General features: G+C 42.5%; 1 protein-coding gene and 1 long non-coding RNA gene across 2 annotated transcripts in view; one reads left to right on the top strand and one right to left on the bottom strand.

Annotated features, from left to right (window-relative positions):
• Positions 1-3,096: 3,096 nt before the first annotated feature.
• Positions 3,097-17,773, bottom strand: LOC129048583 (uncharacterized). Its single transcript, XR_008511024.1, has 2 exons — positions 16,894-17,773; positions 3,097-4,326 (listed from the first exon to the last, which is right to left on the bottom strand). It is a non-coding gene; the product is annotated as an uncharacterized LOC129048583 (long non-coding RNA).
• A 2,294-nt stretch (positions 17,774-20,067) lies between these two features.
• The window catches only part of LOC129048849 (ADP-ribosylation factor-binding protein GGA2-like), a 30,667-nt gene continuing 29,238 nt past the window's right edge, over positions 20,068-21,496 (top strand). The window contains 1 exon segment of the mRNA XM_063728404.1: positions 20,068-21,216. Within this exon segment, the coding sequence (XP_063584474.1) occupies positions 21,144-21,216 (73 nt within the window). The 5' untranslated portion in view covers positions 20,068-21,143.

Here is a 21,496-nt window from a genome sequence, read left to right on the forward strand (position 1 = left end):
TATAAAGGTGTCTCCTGGATGACAGAATAAATGAAAAGAGAATTCTTGTTTTGCTTCCAGTGCAAATTTTCCTGAGTGTTAGATGTTCATGGACAAATGCAGGAAAACAACATGAAGAAAAGTTTCTGTATCTTAATATTTCACCTTCTAAGAGTGATTTACAAATCTAAGTTGTCTATTTGCTTTTGTTTCCCAGCAAACAATATACGACAGCTTTTGGTGTAAGCACTCCTAACTTTATACAAGACCTTTGGCTCAGACATGACAAGAGAGAAGATGGCCAGAAAACTGTGGCCTACCGCTAGAAACTGCCATTTTTCTTATTTTCTTTTTCCTCTGAACCTTTTTTGTGAAAACTGCAAGGAAACTGTTGAAACCTCAAATTCATTCTCATTTCAATAAACTAACTGCAAATCATCAAGTTCCTTTTGTTGTTTCAGGAAAGGGAGGCTTTCCAGGCCTCACAGTCAGGCTGCCTGTGGGAGGCAGACACAGACAGGCCACAGACAGGCCTTGCAAGTGCCAGGTGAGGGACCGAGGCTTCTGTGAAGCACTTGCTTTCTCATCACCTCTTGCCCAGCATTGGGCCTCTCTCTGAAGACTGTTTCCTACCTCCATCCCACCACCTCCACACTTGACTCTCTCTGGGGTCCTCAGGCTCTAGGTTCTGAGGTGGAGTCCTGCTCAGAGGCCCTGCTTTCATTCCAGTCCTCTTGTGTGTGCTGAGCCCTGCTGGCCATGCCAGGCTCCTCTGCACTGTCCCTGGGCCTCCCCCAGGTGTGCAGAGTCCAGACAAGAGCCAGCCAGGGAGGGGAGATCTACAAAGCAGGGTGGATGGTGTCTGGCTTTTAAATTATAATTTTTGTTCATTATGGATGTTGGTCTCAGATTCAATTTCTTTAAATGTTGCATTAAAATATCATTTATAATATTATATTATTTTAGACATATAAAAATATAATTACCGAGTTTCATAGCACCCTCCTTAAATTATTGAGTTTCCCTGAGTCATGTCTCTGCAGTAAGAACGTGGTCCATCCTCCCCTGCCCCACAGTGAGCTGCAAAGGCAATGAGGGTTGAGGGGAGTGAGTGTGCCATGCAGGGACCCAGAACAGCAGGGGATGTTTAAATGGAACCTGGGGTCTCCTTCATGTCCTGTCCCCAGCATTCCTGTCACCAGGGGTAGGCTATTACCACCTCTTCTGCTCTTGCTACAGCCTTACCCTCTTCTTTCTGGGGCCATCCACTCACCCAAGAAGACCCTGTCTATTTCTCAGGACAACTCAGCTCCACTAGGGCTGACTCTTTTCTCAGGCAAGGCAGGTGCAGGAATCCAGGCCCACAATATCTCTAAGGGACCATAAAAATGAAATAATTTTAAAGAATCATTTCCTAAAGTGAGTATAACAGTGATGAATATATATCAATGAATCTAGCCAGGAATATATACTCTATGTTACTAATGTAGTTGTAAAATACAAAGTTTAATTTTTTTGTGTGGATAAACAGCCTATGAAGGCAGTAAAATAACCATGACCTGCAAAAGTCGCAATGAAGCCTTACGCCCAACAACTTCCAAAAACCACAGGCCACCCTCTTTGGTTTAAGGTCCTGAAAGAGAGGAAAAGGGCAAAGAGATTCAGAGCTAAGAACTAGAAGTTGGGCACATGGTAGCAGAAAATATAAATGTGTATAGAGAAGGCCCTGGCCCATTTGGTGAGGGGGCCATATACATTCCTGAGAGGCAACAGGCTGTAAGGGAAGGGGCCACTCCAGGATACTCATGCCACATGGGGAACATCTCACATCCAAAACCAGGCTTGCACTGGTGGATGAGCCTATGTACGAGCATGTCAGACCTATGCAGTGGAAAGGGGACCGTGTGCATGGTAGGTGACAGACATAAGAGCTTCTGAAACTGCCGACAAAATGAACATTCTCAAGAAGAGGTTTTTTTTCCCTTTGGTTTTTGTTATTTTTAAAGCATAACGAGTTCATTTAATCAAAGTTTTACTTGACATGGAAAGCTTCAGAAATGAAGTCACAAAGAACCAAGGGAAAACTGTTCATTTTAAAACTTAGATTTAATAGACAGTAACAGCCGTGTAGAAATGTGATTGGAGAAAAAGGGAATAATCTCATGCGAATAGATGGAGTGGGAAAATCTAGCAAGGACTGCTGTTCAGATTCTTCTTGGCTTCTCTGTGTGGCATTCCCAGAGAAGGGCCTTAAGCAAACTTGAGGGTGGTGACAAACTATGCGTCAGATCTTTCAGGCATAAAGTAACCCACACCCAGAACTTCTTGAAGACCCCTGAGAAACCCATCACTGTTGCCCCCAGAGTGCTGGTCTACTATAGACACGGGACTCCAAGTGGCTAGACGGGGAACCAGGTGATACTCCAAATTGCTTAGAGGAACCATCCTGGGTGACTTAGGACAACCACTGCCCTTTCTGGAACTGATTTTCCTAAGCAGGAATGGCAGCCTTCACACTGCACACGGCCCTGCTGGGCTGCTGGGTTCTGCAGGTTCTGCTGCCACAATTACTGCAAGAGGCCATGTCAGAAGCAGAGAAACATGACTCCTGCCTCCTCCCAGCTTCCAGTCTCCCAGCAATACCTTCCACTGGAGACTCACAAGGAGCCAGCTGCCATGTGGTTGTGGGATGGGAAATACACAGGCCTCTACTTTAGCAATAGGAGGATACATAGGAAAAAGTAAATCTGGACCTAAGGAAAAATCAGCCTTATCTGGCTTCCCATGATGATAACCTAGAGTCTTGGTCTTAATTTTTCAGCCTGTTGGAGGCCATTTATCTGACCTATTGAAGAGTTAATAGCTGGAAAGTTTGTTGCCTACAATATAATACATGAGGCTTAATTAGCTCAATAAATACCTCCAAGAACAATCACAGGAGGCTTAACGGGCAATAACCAGATATTAGATCATCCTGGAATAGGAAAAAATTATGCAAATTTATGCCTTAGTGCCAAAGGGTGGCTGACCTACAGCCAGAGGCTGTTCAGGGAAGATGCTACGTATGGCTAGGTGTACATAAAGTATCAGAGCTAATGGAATTAATGGAGGCCAATGACAAATAGCACAAAAGGTTTTATTGTCCACTTCATTGCAATGCACTTTATAGGAAGAAAGGGCTTTCTGCTAAGTAAACTATCAAGTTCAGTAAACTGTTTCTAGAAACCCACAATGAGGATCAGCCCATGTTTCCTGCTCTATCTCACATATCCTGAGGTTATTTATTCTGCTTCTCCATGCAGCTTTTCCAGAATTCATACAACGCTGCATCCAACCTGTTGTGGATGTCACAGGGTAACTGCTTTCCTCTCCAGAAAAAGATGGAGAAAATCTATTTATTTTATCTCCTAAATGGCACCTGTTTTGGCAAAGGACTCAAATACCCGCCTTTTCATTTGGTACCTTCAATGTGGTTGTGGTTTGCTGTTCTCATGTGTGTTGTTTACATGTGGGGCCAACTTACAAAGACATACAGGTACCTCATAGGTGGGTGAGCACACTTTATATACTGTGGGGATGGACAAGAAGAGGTGTGAGGACCCAGCCCAGGTCACTGCTAGGCAGTTCTTTCTCTGGGATTCCTTATGTGGAAGCAAGGAGGTAAACATTGAGAACCAGGGTGTGATGGTTAATACTGTCAACTTAGGCCAGGCGTGGTGGCTCATGCCTGTAATCCCAGCACTTTGGGAGGCTGAGGCGGGCGAATCACGAGGTCAGGAGATCGAGACTGTCCTGGCTAACATGGTGAAACCCCATCTCTACTAAAAATACAAAAAAAAAAAAAAAAAATTAGCCAGGTGTGGTGGCGGGTGCCTGTAGTCCCAGCTACTCGTGAGACTGAGGCAGGAGAATGGCGTGAACCCGGGAGGTGGAGCTTGCAGTGAGCCGAGATGGTGCCACTGCACTCCAGCCTGGGCAACAGATCGAGACTCCGTCTCAAAAGAAAAAAAAAATACTGTCAACTTGATTGGATTCAATGAAACAAAGTATTGGTCATGGGTGTGTCTGTTAGAGTGTTGCCAAAGGAGATTAACATTTGAGTCAACGGACTGGGAAAGGCAGACCCACTCTTAATTGAGACACTATCTAATCAGCTGCCAGTGAATATAAAGCAGGCAGAAAAACTTGAAAAGGAGATACTGGCCTAGCCTGGCAGCCAACATCTTTCTTCCGTGCTGGATGCTTCCTGCTCTCAAACATCGGACTCCAGGGTCTTCAGTTTTGAGACTCGGAGTGGCTCTCCTTGCTTCTCAAGCTTGCAGACAGCAGACAGCCTATTGCAGGACCCTGTGATCATATAAGTTAATACTTAATAAACTCATATAAATATAATATATATTAAAATTGTATTATATATAGTATATGTTATATAATAACAAATTCATATATATATCTATATATATCTACATATATCTATATCTATCTCCTATTAGTTTTTACTCTCTAGAGAACGCTAATACAGACTTTGGTACCAGGAGTGGTTCTAGAGGAACAGTATATTAAGGACGAAGTTCTTTCATTGTTTTGGGGGTTTCTGGAGTTAGCTACTTAATATAATTCAACCCAAAAATGCTAAGGACTCTACTTCTAATAGTATGGAGAACACTGATAGTCTTTGGTGTAAACTGTTTAGAGACTTATACAAAATAAAAAATAAATGCATTTGACACTCCTGATTCACCACTCATGAGAGGCAAGGAGTTTAGTGCTGCTGGATTTAGTTTGCCAGTATTTTATTGAGGGTTTTTGCATCAATGTTCGTCAGGGATACTGGCCTGAAATTTTCTATGACTATTTTGTTGTGTCTCTGCCAGGTTTTGGTATCAGGATGATGCTGGCCTCATAAAATTAGGGAGGATTCCCTCTTTTTCTATTGTTTGGAATAGTTTCAGAAGGAATGGTACCAACTTCTTTTTGTGCCTCTGGTAGAATTCAGCTATGAATCTGTCTGGTCCTGGATTTTTTTTTGGTTGGTAGGCTATTAATTACTGCCTCAATTTCAGAACTTGTTATTGGTCTATTCAGGAATTTGACTTCTTCCTGGTTTAGACTTGGGAGGTTGTATATGTCCAGGAATTTATCCATTTCTTTTAGATTTTCTAGTTTATTTGTGTAGAGGTGTTTATAGTATTCTCTGATGGTAGTTTGTATTTCTGTGGGACCAGTGGTGATATCCCTTTTATAATTTTTTATTGCATCAATTTGATTCTTCTCTTTTCTTCTTTATTAGTCTGGCTAGTGGTCTATCTTTTTTGTTGATCTTTTCAAAAAACCAGCTCCTGGATTCATTGACGTTTTGAAGGGTTTGTTGTGTCTCTGTCTCCTTCAGTTCTGCTCTGATCTTAGTTATTTCTTGCTTCCTGCTAGCTTTTGAATTTGTTTGCTCTTGCTTCTCTAGTTCTTTTAATTGTGATGTTAGGGTGTTGGTTTTAGATATCTCCTGCTTTCTCTTGTGGTCATTTAGTGCTATAAATTTCTCTCTAAACACTGCTTTAAATGTGTCCCAGAGATTCTGGTACATGCGTCTTTGTTCTCATTGGTTTCAAAGAACATCTTTATTTTGCCTTCATTTCATTATTTACACAGTAGTCATTCAGGAGCAGGTTGTTCAGTTTCCATGTAGTCGTGTGGTTTTGAGTGAGTTTCTTAATCCTGAGTTCTAATTTGATTGCACTGTGGTCTGAGAGAGTGTTTGTTATAATTTCCATTCTTTTGCATTTGCTAGGGAGTGTTTTACTTCCAATTATGTGGTCAATTTTAGAATAAGTGTGATGAGTTGCTGAGAAGAATGTATATTCTGTTGATTTGGGGTCCACTTGGTGCAGAGCTGAGTTAAAGTCCTGAATATCCTTGTTAATTTTCTGTCTCATTGATCTGTCTAATATTGACAGTGGGGTGTTAAAGTCTCCCAGTATTATTGTGTGGGAGTCTAAATCTCTTTGTAGGTCTCTAAGAACTTGCTTTATGAATCTGGGTGCTCCTGTATTGGGTGCATATATATTCAGGATAGTTAGCTCTTCTTATAGCATTGATCCCTTTACCATTATGTAATGGCCTTCTTTGTCTCTTTTGATCTTTGTTGGTTTAAAGTCTGTTTTATCAGAGACTAGGATTGCCACCCCTGCTGTTTTTTTGCTTTCCATTTGCTTGTTATATCTTCCTCCATCCCTTTATTTTGAGCCTATGTGCATCTTTGCATGTGAGATGGGTCTCCTGAATACAGCACACTGACGGAACTTGACTCTTTATCCAATTTTCCAGTCCATGTCTTTTAAATGGGGCATTTAGCCCATTTATATTTAAGGTTAATATTGTTATGTCTGAATTTGATCCTGTCATTATGATGCTAGCTGGCTATTTTGCCCATTAGTTGATGCAATTTCTTCATAGTGTTGGTGGTCTTTACAATTTGGTATGTTTTTGCAGTGGCTGGTACTTGTTCATTTCCATGTTAGTGCTTCCTTCAGGAGCTCTTGTAAGGCAAGCTTAGTGGTGACAAAAATCTCTCAGCATTTGCCTCTCTGTAAAGGATTCTATTTCTGAGGCAGGTGGATCATGAGGTCAGGAATTCGAGATCAGCTTGGCCGAGATGGGGAAACCCCGTCTCTACTAAAAATACAAAAATTAGTCAGGTGCGGTGGTGGGTGCCTGTAATCCCATCTACTTGGGAGACTGAGGCAGGAGAAACACTTGAACCCGGGAGGTGGAGGTTGCAGTGAGCCGAGACCGTGCCACTGCACCCTAGCCTGGGTGACAGAGCAAGACTACGTCTCAAAAAAAAAAAAAAAAAGCTACCAAAGAGATAAACAAACATTAATTCATAGATTTCTACTACAGTGAATTTGTCACTTGGGTTAATTTCTTATTTTTAAAACATTGAAACTTTCAGTGGCCAAGAAATACATGAAAAATAGCTCAACATCACTGATCATTAGAGAAATGCAAATCAAAACCACAATGAAATATCCTCTCACACCAGTAAGAATGGCGATTATTAAAAAGTTAAGAAACAACAGATGCTGGTGAGGTCGCGGGGAAGCAGGAACGCTTTTACACTGTTGGTGGGAATGTAAATTAGTTCAGCCATTGTGAAAGACAGAGTGGTGAGTTCTCAGAGATCTGGAACTGGAGATACCATTTGCCCCAGCAAACTCATTACTAGATATATACCCAAAGGAATATTATGATACCTTTGACCATATGTGGAGAACCAAGGAACACAATGAAGCTGGTTGGTTACTCCTAAGTTCAGTGGACAAAGTGATGAAAGAAAATGATGAACTCAGGGATTCTGTCTCCTGGGTTCAGAAGCAGATACTGAGCCTCCAATCTGCTAAGATTGCCCGAGTGAGAATCTTATCTCCTGTAGAGACAGAGCTGAAATTGTGGAAAAACAGACACAAGCTCTTATTACACAAGTGGCTGACATGTAATGAAAGGTGCATGCACCGCCTCACCAGGTGTCCACTGTTAAAGTGAGGGCATTGATTGGAAAAGAATGAGACTCTGCAACTTGGAATAAAAATGTGTGGGAGGACCCTGATGAAGCTGGGAACACTGAATTCGTAGACTCTGATGAACCTTTTTTTTTTTTGCCAGAAGGAACAGCTTCCCCATCCCCAGTAAGTGACAACCTTCCCTCCCTGACCCATACTGCCATCAGCCTTTCCACATTTGTCTGATTCTATTTCTCCTTCGCTTATGAAACTTAGTTCAGCTGGATATGAAATTCTGGGTTGAAAATTCTTTCTTTAACAATGTTGAATATTGGCCCCCACTCTCTTCTGGCTTGTATGGTTTCTGCAGAGAGATCTGCTGTTAGTCTGATGAGCTTCCCTTTGTGGGTAACCCAGCCTTTCTCTCTGGCTACCCTTAACATTTTTTCCTTCATTTCAACCTTGCTGAATCTGATGATAATGAGTCTTGGGGTTACACTTCTTGAGGAGTATCTTTGTGGTGTTCTTTGTATTTCCTGAATTTAAATGCTGGCCTGTCTTGCTAGGTTGGGGAAATTCTCCTGGATAATATCCTGAAGAATGTTTTTCAACTTGGTCCCACTCTTCCTGTCAATTTCAGGTACACCAATCAAACGTAGATTTGATCCTATCACATAGTCCCATATTTCTGGGAGGCTTTGTTCCTTCCTTTTCATTTTTTTCTCTCATCTTGTCATCTCGCTTTATTTAATTAAGTTAATCTTCAATCTCTGATATCCTTTTTTCCACTTAATCAATTCGGCTATTGATACTTCTGTATGCCTCACGAAGTTCTCATACTGTGTTTTTCAGCTCCATCAGGTCATTTATTTTCTCCTCCAAACTGGTTACTCTAGTTAGCAATTCGTCTAACCTTTTTTCAAGGTTCTTAGCTTCCTTGCATTGGATTAGAACATGCTCCTTTAGCTCAGAGGAGTTTGTTATTACTCACCTTCTGAAGCCTACTTCTGTCAACTTATCAAACTCAAAATCTGTCCAGTTTTGTTCCCTTGCTGGTGAGGAACTGTGATCCTTTGGAGGAGAAGGGGAATTCTGGTTTTGGAATTTTCAGCTTTTTTGCACTGGTTTCTCCCCCATCTTTGTGGATTTATCTACCTTTGGTCTTTGATGTTGGTGACCTTCAAATGAGGACTCTAAGTGGACATGCTATTCCTTTCTGTTTGTTAGTTTTCCTTCTAACAGTCAGGGCCCTATGCTGCTAAAGTGCTGTTCAAGTGATTCTCCTGCCTCAGCCTCCCAAGTAGCTGGGATTACAGGCACCTACCTACCACTGTGCCTGGCTAATTTTTGTAGGTGTTTTTTTTTTTTTTTTTTTAGTAGAGATGGGGTTTCACCATCTTGGCCAGGCTGGTCTTGAACTCCTGACCTCTTGATCCACCCGCCTCAGCCTCCCAACATGCTGGGATTACAGGCGTGAGCCAACGTGCCTGGCTGAAACAACTAATATTAACTATGTATACAGTGATGACAAAACCATGTAGAGAACTATTCCAAGTAACTTTAAAACACAGTAATTTGTACCATACGGTCCTAGTAGAATATATGCTATGGACAAAAAACTACCAAATAAGTCTTAAGCCATTTTCAAATACTAACATTGTTGGTGGTAGTACTGGGATTATTATTCTGAGACTTAGGAGCATACTGTGGGATAAGGCAAACGAGAATTTATGCTGGTGCTACAAATAGGATTTTCAGCATGGGAGGAACGAGCCACAGATATAAGACCAATGAGGGTCAATAAAACCCCGAAACCCTGTATTAGAATAATCAATGTGAATTCATGATTTAGCTTTAAAAGAAATCACCCCTTTCTTAGAAACCATGTGCATCCCTCATGCCTCAACTGTGGTCTCTCGGTACCACCGTACCAAAGGAACCTGATTCCAGTATCTGGAAATGACTAATTCCAGATCTGGTGCAAGAAATGATGAGCCTGGAACATCTTAACATCCTTGCATTCTCGTTTGACATGCCAGGCTACTAGTACAGTGTCAAAACGACTTGAGAGTCGACTTGTCCCACTGGACAAAAATGGGACAATTTTGAGCATCAATAAGGTTAAAAACTATAACTGACTGAATACATCAAATATGCTTAAACCCATGAGCTCACAAGGTTACAAAAATTCACTAAACACAACTGGAAATCAAGTAATAATTTTGAAAACTGGAAAATAAAGGAGGGGGAAAAATCAAGCTTTTATCTAGCCTTTCTTCTGCAAAATTTACTTCAGGGAAACCAAATAACTGGACAAGAGTCTCTGTAGAAGTGTTCCAGTTAACAAGTAAAAAAGGAATGTTAGAATTATAATTTCACCACTTTCAACCCTTAATAAATTAACGGGTCAGGGAACAATTACCAGTGATTCTTGGCACCACAAGAGATAGAACCAAACAGTGCAGGCTTTCTGATGGAAGTTTATAACACCACGCACAGAAAGTTTTGCCAAAAAGAGAAGGAGAAAAAAACCTCAAACGAGTCTCTAAACCTCTAGGTCTAACTACCATTTTACAGGAAATACATGGACAGAGGAACATCTTAATTGAAGTTACTGGAATATAATACAAAAAATCAAGACTATGAAGTTTCTGTTGCCAGTCCATGATGAGATTATAGAAATTGAGAGTAAGCATTTAGAAGTATTTGCAAATTAAACAATAACTTTATGTCTTCTGAATTTAACAATTTTTTTAATGGGGCTGGTCTTACATATGCCTTTTTAATGTCACTTTTCTATTAATTCATTTGTATTGTATTTTACAAACAGCCCACAATAGATTGGAAATTTTAAAAATTAGTCCTAAACCACAAATAATTTGAAGAGCTCTGCTCTACTAGACAAACATGCATTCAACAAATAAACTGCCAGAGGAAAAATGAAATAAATGAGAGAGAGAGGATGTGAGCGACAACAGATGTATCAATCCATTGAAATTCTGGAAACTTATTTGGATCCTTATATAAAATGTAGGAAATAGATATGCACAGTTGTACACATATATGTGTACGTATATATGTGTGTGACAGACAGAAACAATATCAGAGAAATATGAACACTAATTAAGGAATATTAGTTTTCCTTAGGCAGATAATGGCATTATGATTTTTCTAAACCATCCTTATCTTTTAGAGATATATACTTAAATATTTATGGATGAAATACATTTGGAAGCTGCTTCAAAAGTTTGGGGAGAGTAAAGGCAAAGGTTATATAGATGAAATAAAATTGCCCACAAATTTGTAGTTGTTGAAGCTGGGTGACAGGGAAATGCAGGTTCATCGTACTGATCTCCCCTCTTAGTTATATATAGTTGAAATGTTCACAAAGAAAGGTTTTCTGAACATTTGGCTATTATTACTATTATTTAAACATAACTAAGAAAGAAGTGTACAAGTACTTTAACATGGTTCCATGTAAAATGTTACCTGCTTTCAAATGAGGAAGCCATAACGTCCAACTACAGGGGCTAGCGGAACTTTAATGTAAGAGCAATTTCTAAAACTAGTAAAGTGGGGGTGTACTCTGGACCCAGGAAGGAGAAAACAGAAAAAGCACTACAGGTGGGAGGGTATAGGGAACAAACAATAGCCAGCAAAGTAGTCAGGGGACTGTGAAATAATAATGCTAACAGATTTCTCTATACCAGGCACCATATTAGGCACTTTACATACATTTCTCACCTATTCCTGGTTATCAATCCTATGAAGAATGCATCACTTGCCTCAGGTCTCAGAATCTGAACCAAAGTCTCTGATGCTACAGCTCTTTCCTCTGCCTTTCCGGGACAGGGGGGAAGACAAGGTTTCATCATGAGAAAGCTTAAATACCAAGCTAAGAAATTTGCATGGTACTTTCTGTATAAAAAAGCAATGGCAATTTTTGAAAAGAAAAATATGTAATTTCAAGTAAACTTTAATAAGATTCATCTGGCAGCAACCAAAACTATCAATTAGGCCAGGCGTGGTGGCTCACGCCCATAATCCCAGCATTTTGGGAGGCCAAGATGGGAGTATCACTTGAGGCCAGGAGTTCAAGTCCAGCCTGGTCAACAAAGTGACATCCCATCTCTAATATTTTTTAATATAATAAATAAAATTTAAAAAAAGAAAAACTACCAATTAGAAAGGACAGAGTTTAGCAATAGTGGAGGGGCTAGAAGACTACTGCAATTGTGTGACTGAGACATAATGAGGGCCAGAACTACAGGAGTTGGAATTATGTGCAAAGACAAATGCTTTCAATCAAAGTAATCCCCTCTCCCTGCTGAAAGATTCCTCTAGGGAGTCTTCCACCACCAACTCTAGACACGCTACAGTTTGTCAGCCCAGAAATTACATGATATCCTAGGTTTCCAGAATGACACGTAAACATAAAATCCTAGGTGTGGTCTGCCAGGAACAGCACTATCACCCACCACCCCAGATCAAGATACTTCTTTGAAGGTAGCATAAAAACCTTAAACATTTTTGACAGATACATCAGCGTAAGTCACGTGCTAGTAACACACCCAGGTCCTTTCACATAGGTGCTATGGGGTAGTTAGTTCATTTTTGGATCCAAATGCAAGATGCAGGATTCTATTCCATTTTAGCCATTAATTTTAATTAAAGATCTTAATGGACTTGCATTCTCTAACTTGGAGTATACGCTATACCCGTCAAGACATTTACAAATTCAGCTGGGCGCTGTGGCTCACGCTTGTAATCCCAGCACTTTAGAAGGCCAAGGTGGGAGGATCACTCAAGGTCAGGAATTTGAGACCAGTCTGGGCAACATACCCCACCTCACAAAAAAATACAAAAATTATCCAGGCATGGTAGTGTTGTGCACCTGCAGTTCTAGCTACTCAGGAGGCTGAGGCAAGGGATCTCAAGACCTGCAATTCAAGGCTGCAGTGAGCTATGATCGTGCCTCTGCACTCCAGGCTGGGCGACAGAGCAAGACTGTCTAAAAATAATAACAATTTAAAGTTGTATTTTATTTTAGTTTTGTAGACACAGGATCTTGTTATGCTGCCCTGGCTGGTCTTGAACTCCTGGGCTCAAGCAATCCTCCACCCTCAGCCTCCCAAAGTGCTGGGATTACTGTCATAAGCCACCATGCCCAGTCAAATTTTTGTAGAAGACATTTACAAATTCAATTAATATACCTAGGTGAGGTCCTCATCCAACTCACTGGCAAAAATGTTGTTGGGGACAGGATCAAACACGGAAACCTGTTGTGTCACTAGAGTACCAAAGGACTGAAATGAGCAAGCAGTAAAATGAGCGTAGCAATGAATGGGAGGGCATTTGATGCTGAAGAACTCTAATGAACCATAAAAGGCACATGGAACCTGCCATCATCAGCTTGCTTTTCTCTCTGGGCTTGTGTACATGAATTCACTTTGTAAATGATATGGCCCTACACAAATAAGCGGCATTTCCATCACTGTGATTATTATTGTTTCTTAAATCTCCTGAAAATCAGATGGCTCTCTGCCTTGCTTTTCAAGATCAAAAGAATACCAAAAATTAAAGCCAAAACATGTACTGAGCTAGTAATGCGTTTACAAAGAAGGGTTCCTTCCAGTAGAAGCAGATACCAACAAAGGCATTTCCTGACCAGTCCTATGAAATCTTCTAAAGCGTGAACTGTTTATTTGTGGACACACTGTTTGCTACCATCCGAACCCAACAGCTGGAGGGAAGAAGCAACAGATGTTCAGTGACTGGCCAATTGCACTAGGAAATGCCACAGTCCATGGCTTAAAACAATGATTTCTCCCATCCAAGTACTAACCAGGCCCGACCCTGCTTAGCTTCCGCGATCAGACGAGATCGGGCGCATTCAGGGTGGTATGGCCGTAGACAAAACAATGATTTCTAAATAGAGAAAGATCACAATCAAATGAAAGACAAGATATCCCGACGTGCTCCACTGCAAAAATGTTGTTTGTTAAACATAAAAGGTCATTTGAGGAACAGCCAATGAACAATTAATTAGCAGAGCAAACAATATTTTTGAAGGAAGAAGCAACAGAGGCCATAACTTTAAATTACTGAATTTTGAATGATTTCTTTTCCCCTACTAAATATAAAAGGTTTTTTTTTTTTTGTGGAAACTATGAGGTCATTGTTTTCCAGAGTCTTTACTATAGGAAACAGCTGTGGGGACTACACAAACAGAGAACACTGCCCTATTTAGCAGCCCCTCATTGTGACAAGTGTATAGAGGGGGACAGGAAAAATCCATCAAGCCACGCACAAATAAAACAAAAGTATCAGAGTCAAACTAAAAACTTTAAGTCAACAAAGGAAGATGTAAAAAACTAACTCAGGAAAAGCATCTATATGATTACAGCTGTATCTTGATTTAAGAGATAGTTCCATGTTTAGACTAGATCAGTTCCTTTCTACACGGGTCACCAAAAACTTAAATGATTCACATTGCACAGTACCTGAAAATGGTAACATTCAATAAATATAGCTTTTAATAAAAGTTTTCTTGGGATTCTTATGTTCAAATACTATATAACCCAACCAAAACGAAACTTATCCACCCACCTCCAGAATGGCTTTCCATTTTATTTTTCCAATCGTCAAGAGTGCCATCCCCAAACACCCTGTTTCAAAACCTCTGATATTTTCATCTCTTCCTCCTTATCCACTCTTCACACACCCATAAAGCTGCCAAACACTGTCAACACTGCTTCTAACATACATTTTTATAAGCTCAAAAGTCAGAAGAAAGCAGCAAGAGACAAAGAAAAGAAAGTAAGTGAATCCAGCCCAATCCACTATGAGGCATGTGACTGCCCCTTTACAGTATCACCCAAGACTCTGCTTAAGCTTGTGCGATGATAGGAAAAATACTATTATGTGAGGCAGCTCATCCTATTTTCAGACAACCTGCTCAGAAATCCAGTATACGAGGCCTGCCATTTCCTTTTCTAATTTCTCCTCTCCCCTCTCAAAGCTTAAAGCCCAAGAGTAATCACAGTCCTCAAGTGAGGTCTGACCCAAGCCCACAACAGAACTGGCCCACCACCAGCACATCCACATTTATAACATCAGAGGCTGGGGCTGGCTGCTCTGCAAGCTGTCTTTGGTTGTGCCATGTTCCTCTCAGATTAATCAACACATCGTGCACCTCCTACAAACCAGGCACAGAGATTCGATGTTGAATAAGACATAATCACTGCACATGAGGGAGTTGGGGGGAGACGGCAATGGATTTAGGAAACTGAATCATTTTGCCTCTGACAGTGATTTTTCTATGTTTTTAAACAGTTCATTCAACATGGGGATTATCTGATCCTTGGAAGAATGCATGAAAAAATCCATCCAATCCTGCTACCCTTTGAGGGAACAGGCAGTTCTTTAATAGCTTTCCATTTCTTCCTCAGTTATCAGTCAATTCAGGCTTTCCTACTATAGCATTTTTAGTTGCTATTTTGTGGAAAGTTATTGATTTTATCAGTGACAGGCAGGCATTCAGCAAACGTGGTTACCTGCCCCAAATTAATGCATAGATTTAACATTAAAATTCACACAGATTGGCCAGGCACAGTGGCTTATGCCTATAATCTCAGCACTTTGGGAAGAAGAGATGGGCAAATCACTTCAGCCCAGAAGTTCAAGGCCAGCCTGGGCAACATGACAAAATCCATCTCTACAAAAAAATACAGAAGTTAGCCAGGCGTGGTGGCATGCACCCGTAGTCCAAACTACTCGGGGGGCTGAGGTGGAAGGACCATTTGAGCCTGGGAGGTCAAGGCTACAGTGAGCCAATATCATGCCACTACACTCCGGCCTGGGCAACACAGTGAGACCCTGTCTCACACACACACACACACACACACACACACAAAATCGAACAGATTACTTTGTTTTTGAAACTTGAAGAAATGATTCTAAAATTTGGAGAAACTTTAAATAGCATGAGAAAGAAGAATAAGCAACAATAACACCATACAGCACCAGTAAAAGAATTCATGAAACAGAATATGAAATTCAGAAATAAACCATAACTCTAAATACAGAGAAACCTTTTGTAAATAAGCAGGATGATCATAAGGTTGGAGTAACAATGGTAACAACATCAGTTAGCTCTCAGTGAGCCCTGATGGCATGCAGGCCCCCTGCCAAGTTTTTCTCTCATTTGTTTTCACAACAGCCTTATGAAACAGATATACTCTTATCTCCACTTTTCAGATGAGGAAACTAAGCCCAAAGAGTTAAGTGCCAAAGGTCCCGAGGCTAGCAAGTGGTGCAGCCAGGATCTGAACACTAACCACTCACTATACTACACGAGATGGGAAATACCAAACCTTAAAGGAAATCCTCACTGTACACATGCACCAAAGTAAACTCCATATTCTAAAGAGATAAATATTTTAGAACACAGTAGAAAAAAAGCTAAAAAAAAAAGAAAGAAAAAAAAATTATCCTATATACAAGAATACCATTTTCAGCTATATAGTAATAAAAGCAGTAAGGGAAAAGGTCAGGTTAAAAAATATAAATTAAAACTTTCTGTAATATACAAAAGTACCAAACTAAAAGAGCAAGAGAATGAGGGAAATATTTTTATCAAATGTACCAAATGTTTAAAGTTGTTACTTTATAAACACACACACACACACACACACACATTCTATAGAGAGCTCCTATAAAGTTTAAAAATCAAAAACAGTCTTCAAAATCTAAATAGACATCATAATCAAATGGGATTTATTTCTGGAATGAAAGGAGGTTCAACATATGAAAATTGATCATAACATTAACAAAATAATAAGAAAAAAGCAAACCATGATCATCTCAGTTGACGCAGAAGAAAGCATTTGACAAAATTCAACACTCTTTCATGATTTAAAAAAAAAACACTCAACAAATTGAGAATAGAAGGAAACTTCCTCAACATGATAGAAGCAGCATATAAAAAAGCCCCCAGCTAACATCATACTCAATGGTCAAAGACTAAAAGCTTTTCCTCTAAGCCCAAGAAACAAGACAAGGTGCCTACTTTTACCACTTCTATTCAACATAGTATGAGAAGTTCTAGCCAGAGCAATTAGGCAAGAAAAAGTAACAAAAGCCGTTAAAAATGAAAAGGAAGAAAAATGATCTCTTTTCACAAATGACATGATCTTGTATGTAGAAACACCTAAAGATTCCACACCAAAATCTGTTAGCACTAATAAATAAATTCAGCAAATTGCAGGATACAAAATCAACATGCAAAAATCAATTGCACTTTGATATACTAGTAATGAACAATCCAAAAATAAAACAAAATAATTCCATTTACAATAGCATCAACAAGAATAAAATACTTACGAATAAATTTAACCAAGGAAGGAAAAAACGGTACCTAAATCCGACTGGGCAGGCTCCACAGCAGTGGGGTGTGGGCTACTGCCACCTCCGCCTGCATGATGTTATAGCTGCAGGGCGGTTCCACCCACCACACCCTGCACTGGCGTTGCTTGGGGCTGGCATTGGGGAGCAGTATGTTCCATCTGCGGCACCTCTGCTTCTCTCTGCCTTGGCCTGCACCATTGCTTGACGCTGCCTCATAGATGTCAGCACTGCAGGACAGCTCCCCAGGCCCCCCACGCTGGCCCCGCTTGGGGCTGGCATTGGGGAACAGCATGTTCCATCTGCTGTGCCTCCGCTCCTCTCTGCCTTGGCCTGCATCTCTGCTTGCCACCGCCTCATAGATGTCAGAGCCACAGTACAGCTCCGCAGACCCCCTGGGCCGACCCTACCTGGGGCTGGCATTGGCACTCAAGCAACAGCTCAGCGTGTTCCCCATGAGGCAGCTCGGCTCCTGGCTCCTCTCCGGCAGCTTGGGCCTTCCCTTGCTTCCAAGTCTGCAGAGCTCAGCACTTATACCTCTTCCCAGCAAAGGCACGCCGGCAGGGCCAGCCCTTGGCTGTGGGGCTACTCCCCACTAGCAGCCCGCACCCTGCCTCAGCTGCTTCCCCTGAGCTGCCTTGTCTACAGGGGTCCCTTGGAAACCTGTTTGGTTTCCTTAAAATGGGTCTAGATACAACAAGCCTGAGAGCTGTGATTGTGGAGAAGAGGGCACGGAGGAAGCTCCTCTTCCTTCCACTGCTTCCCACCAACTGAAGGAGGTTGCCCTGCCAACCACCAGAGCTCCGTCCTGGTTCCCAGGAACCAATCAGGCCCAGAGTCTCCTCCACATGCCCCGTTCCCTTCGTGACGCGGGAGCCTAGGCACGTGGCTCACCAGGCCCCGCCCTGACAGCGGCCCCGCCCCTACCTTTCATTCATTGCTGGCTGCTGGGAGTTTTCAGGTTTCTACACTGTGAGGAAGATCTTATGGTTTCAACAAACGAAGAGGTTTATGTAAAAGAAAACCGAGCCGGGCGCAGTGACTCACATCTGTAATCCTAACACTTTTGGGGGGCCAAGGCGGGCGGATCACGAGGTCAGGAGATCAAGACCATCCTGGCTAACATGGTGAAACCCCGTCCCTACTCAGGTGATCTTCCTGCCTCGGCCTCTCAAAGTGCTGGGATTACCGATAAATCTTGATTGAGTCCTCATGTTACAAGCTCTAGCAAATAAGAAAGAAACCTCCTTACATTTTGTGGGTTGTATTGCTGCTTGGGCTTGGTTAAGGGTTTGGAATGTAATTTAACCTCAGAGAGGTTTTTTCTTTCTTTAAGAAAGCTGGTGCCGGCCAGGCGCGGTGGCTCACGCCTGTAATCCCAGCACTTCGGGAGGCCGAGGCGGACGGATCACGAGGTCAGTAGTTCGAGACTAGCCTGGCCAATACAGTGAAACCCCATCTCTACTAAAAATATGAAAAATTAGCCAATCATGGTGGTGGGCACCTGTGATCCTAGCTACTTGAGAGGCTGAGGCCGGAGAATCGCTTGAACCCGGGAGGCGGAAGTTGCAGCGAGCTGAGATTGTGCCACTGCACACCAGCCTGGGTGACAGAGCGAGACTCCATATCAAAAAAAAAAAAAAAAAAAAAAAAGATGGTGCCGGTCAGTGCTTTCACTTGGCAGCCAGGGAGGAGTGAGAAGGCTTTGGATTCTGTGAGGGGAGCTTGGGCCATGTCTCCTGTTCTCTGCCTCTCCTGTCCTGTCCCTGCCTCCCCTCCCCCTGTTCTCTCCCTGCCTCTCCTCTTCTCTCCCTCCAGGTCCAGTCCCATGCTGAGGTCACAATTCTTTTGAGGTGTCAACCTTGACCTTGTAGTGAACTGAAACAGAAGCTTAAATGGTATAGACTTCAGGTGATTCAGACACATAATCGCTGAGAATCACTGCTTTAAATAATTTATTTGATGAGTTTCTATGTTGTACCTATGGGTAAGGCACTGTAGGGAAGATATGGCTTCTGCCCTTAAGATTTCATTCTCTTTAGGTAGGACAAGACATGTCTACATATTACAGTAAAAGCCAGAGACTGTACGTAATAATAAACAATTATCCTTCGTAGACCTCTTACTGCATGCTGCTGTACTAAGCATTTTAGACACCTTCCCCTTTAAATCACATGACAGTCCCATGAGGAAGGTACTATTTTCCTTGTTTTATTTTTTGTAAATATATTTGTAGAGATGGGGCCTCACTATGTTGCCCAGGCTTGTCACAAAGTCCTGGGCTCGGGAGATCCTCCTACCTTGGATTACAGGCATGAGACACTGTGCCCAGACTGTTTTTATTATTATTTTTGAGACGGGCTCTCATTTTGTCCCCCCAGGCTGGAGTGCAGTTGCACAATCATAGCTCACTGTAGCCTCAACCTCCTGGGCTCAAGTGATGCTCCTGAGTAGCCAGGACTGCAGGTGTGTGCCACCATGCCTGGCCCTTTTTTTTTTGGAGACAGTCTCACCCTGTCACCCAGGCTGGAGTGCAGTGTCGCGATGTCAGCTCACTGCAACCTCTGCCTCCCGGATTCAAGTGATTCTCCTGCCTCACCCTACTGAGTAGCTGGGATTATAGATGCACGCCACCACGCCCAGCTAATTATTTGTATTTTGGTAGAGACGGGGTTTCACCTGTTGCCCAGTCTGGTCTCCAACTCCTGAGTTCAGGCAATCCGCCCTCCTCAGCCTCCCAAAGTGCTAGGATTAAGGCGTGAGCCACTGCGCCCAGCCTTCTGACTAATTTTTTAAAAAAATTTCTGTGGTGATTGGATCTCATTATGTTGCTCAGGCTGGTCTCGACCTCCTAGGCTCAAGCAGTCCTCCTCCTTTGGCTTCCCAGAGTGCTGGGATCATAGGCATGAGCTGCAGCACCTGGCCCTATTTTCTTTATTTTATAGTTGAGGAAACTGAGGCTCAGAGAGTCCAAGTACATGTGACTAATGGGTGTAGCTGGAGATCCCTATCAGAGAAGGGGCAGATAAAATATCTGTTCAGAGGAGGAGGAGACAGCTTTTGTTTTATGGGGGTGGGAGATAAAAAGGTCAGAGAAGTCTTTAGGGTGGAATGTGACTTGGGACTCCAAGGGTAGATAGGATTTTAAGATACGGAACATGGGGAGAGAGCTTTGTGGGGGTGGGGAGGAGAATGTAGGAATCAATCACTGATCCTTCCCTAGCCCTTGTGTTCTCTCTTCACTTAGAATGGAGTCAGTGGGCAGGAAGACGGTGATTACCTGTCCGTTGACTCTCCCTATCTAGACACATGACTTCCACGTGACATAAATGTGACTGCAGTCACAAAAAATTCAACTCTGACTGTGCTGTGTTGAGTAATCAGAGGAAGAAGCAGTGGGGCTGGCACAGCGGGAGGAAGTTTTCTGCAGGAGCTGGAAATTCAGATGGGTCTGGAAGAATATGGATAGGGCACTGAGAGGCACAGAGCGGACACTCGGGCCAGGAGAAGAAGAATGTCAGAAGTACTGCCCCGAGAAGCAACGCCTCATTTCCAGAGCCTAAAAGAGCTGCTCTGTCAGAACCAGTACGGTTTCTTCATCGGAGAGGCTGGGCAGGCCAGGACCAGATGGCCAGAGGGGAGTTGGAAGGGTTGTTGTTTTTTTTTGTTTTTGAGACAGAGTCTTGCTCTGCCGCCCAGGTTGGAGTGCAGTGGCATGATCTTGGCTCACTGCAGCCTCAGCCTCCCAGGCTCAAGCAGTCTTTCCACTTCAGCTTCCTGAGTAGCTGTGACTACAGTCACATGCCACCACGCCCAGCTAATTTTTTTTTTTTTTTAAGATGGAGTCTCACTCTGTTGCCCAGGCTGAGTGCAGTGGTGCCATCTCAGCTCACTGCAACCTCCACCTCCTGGGTTCAGGCAATTTTCCTGCCTTAGCCGCCTGAGTAGCTGGGATTACAGGAACACTCCCACCACGCCCAGCTAATTTTTTGTATTTTTAGTAGACACAGGGTTTCAGCATGTTGGCAAGGCTGGTCTCAAACTCCTGAACTCAAGTGATCTACCTGCCTCGGCTTCCCAAAGTGCTGGGATTACAGGCGTGAGCCATCGCGCCTGCTCTTAATTTTTTAAAATTTTAGTAGGTATGTGATTTCCCCATGTTGCCAATGCTGGTCTCAAACTCCTGGGCTCAAGTGATGCACCTCAGCCCCATGAAGTGCTGGGATTACAGGTGTGAGCCACCATACTGCCACTGGAAGTTTTATGAACGGGCAGGATGGTATTCCTTCTGGTGGTGTGTTCTTGTCTTCCTGTCACACAGCTGAGACACTTCCAGGTGACCTCTCTTCTGTCTCCGCTTGTCACAGGCCAGGTGGGGGCATCCCAACTAGAGTGTGAAGACAACACCCGGGCCAACCTCTGCACTAAAAGTGGAGCCACTTTCAGGGGAATAACTTGTCAGTTAATTATTTTTTTTATTTTATTTTTTTTTGAGACAGAGTCTCCCTCTCTCCTAGGCTGGAGTGCAGTGGCGCAATCTCGGCTCACTGCAACCTCCACCTCCCAAATTCAAGCGATTCTCCTGCCTCGGCCTCCCAAGTAGCTGGGATTACAGG

Source organism: Pongo abelii, chromosome 9 (assembly GCF_028885655.2).
Source record: "Pongo abelii isolate AG06213 chromosome 9, NHGRI_mPonAbe1-v2.0_pri, whole genome shotgun sequence".
Lineage (NCBI taxonomy): Eukaryota > Metazoa > Chordata > Mammalia > Primates > Hominidae > Pongo > Pongo abelii.